General features: G+C 38.8%; 1 protein-coding gene across 1 annotated transcript in view; it reads right to left on the bottom strand.

The window, feature by feature from the left end:
- The window catches only part of LOC125206669 (LRR receptor-like serine/threonine-protein kinase ERECTA), a 2,284-nt gene extending 1,916 nt beyond the window's left edge, over window positions 1–368 (bottom strand). The window contains exon 1 of the mRNA XM_048105908.1: window positions 15–368. Coding sequence (XP_047961865.1) covers window positions 15–368 — 354 coding nt within the window. The remainder of the gene's footprint in view (window positions 1–14) is intronic.
- Window positions 369–1,195: the final 827 nt, after the last annotated feature.

The raw sequence follows: 1,195 nt of genomic DNA, 5'->3' as shown, positions 1-1,195 counted from the left end.
GCGTATTGGGATACCTCGTTCACGAGGCTGGCGTCGATGTTGCTTATAATCCAGTTGAAGCAACAATCATCTCGTTGCTGCCATCGATCGAAGTGTGGGTCAGTCGGTGGAGGGGGGTCTGTAACTCCGGATATGTGAGACGCCAGACCTTTTCCACCGATGGCTCGTCTCATCAGTTTTACCCATAGGTGGTAATTATCCCCATTGAGTTTGTCCGTCAGGCGCACCTCGCCTATCGATTCCAGGGACGAAGGTTGATGGTTGGAGGTTTTCTGAGACACATTTAGTCTCATAAATTCAGCGAATTGCTTGGCTGAGAGAGTTATTGATCGGTTGTTGTGAGGGGTTTCAGATTCAGAATCTGACATCTTGTTGCTTGGTTTTTTTTTTTCATGTTTCAAAAGGTCGAGGAAGGTACTCGAGACTGTGATGATATTTTTCTGAGTCTCAAGCCCGAATAAACCTGCTCTGATACCATCTTAAAGATGGTAATCGAGAGAGGCGAGATGGCTATACATATTGAGAGAGTTTGGGAGTAGAAGAAGATTGAAGATTTGTATTTTCTGTGTTATGTTTTCAACGTTTTACACCCCTCATTATATAGGGAAGAGGGTGTCCCTAATTATGGAAAACATATCAACCTATTCTAGGATACAATATTTTCACATATTCCTAGTCAATCAATTATTCCCCAAATCTTCTCCTTCTATCGTTGATTCCTCCTTTAATTCCATTGATTTTGTTTGACAGTGATCAGCGTAACGCTGGTTAATGTCAAGAGCACGAGAGCAAGAGAGAAGGAAGAGAAAGAGGTCTCCATTAGTTTCTTGAATCTTTCGAAAGCTCAGATGAAGATGAAGATGAAGATGAAGATGAAGATGAAAACGAAGAGGATCATTTAATTTTGAAATTTGGTTAGTGGAAACAAAAGAAAAAGCAATCTACTTTCCTAAAGCATCTTTGTGTACACATTATATTTAACAAACTACTTTTAGTCTTTTAGCTTATGTCCCACAAGCATTATATCTTTGTTATGTTCCACTTTATCATAATATCAGTAAATCTATTTTACTTCTTTTGACCTGCATAAATTTTAGGTTTGATAAATAGGTATCAGTTAATTTTATTCCTCGACCAATTTTCTGCACCAAAAAAGTACAATTGCCATCCAAAGTGGATGAAATGATGTCGTTTC

The sequence above is a fragment of the Salvia hispanica genome, chromosome 2 (genome assembly GCF_023119035.1).
Source record: "Salvia hispanica cultivar TCC Black 2014 chromosome 2, UniMelb_Shisp_WGS_1.0, whole genome shotgun sequence".
In the NCBI taxonomy this organism is placed as follows: Eukaryota; Viridiplantae; Streptophyta; class Magnoliopsida; order Lamiales; family Lamiaceae; genus Salvia; species Salvia hispanica.
This window is presented reverse-complemented; position numbering and strand designations above follow the sequence as displayed.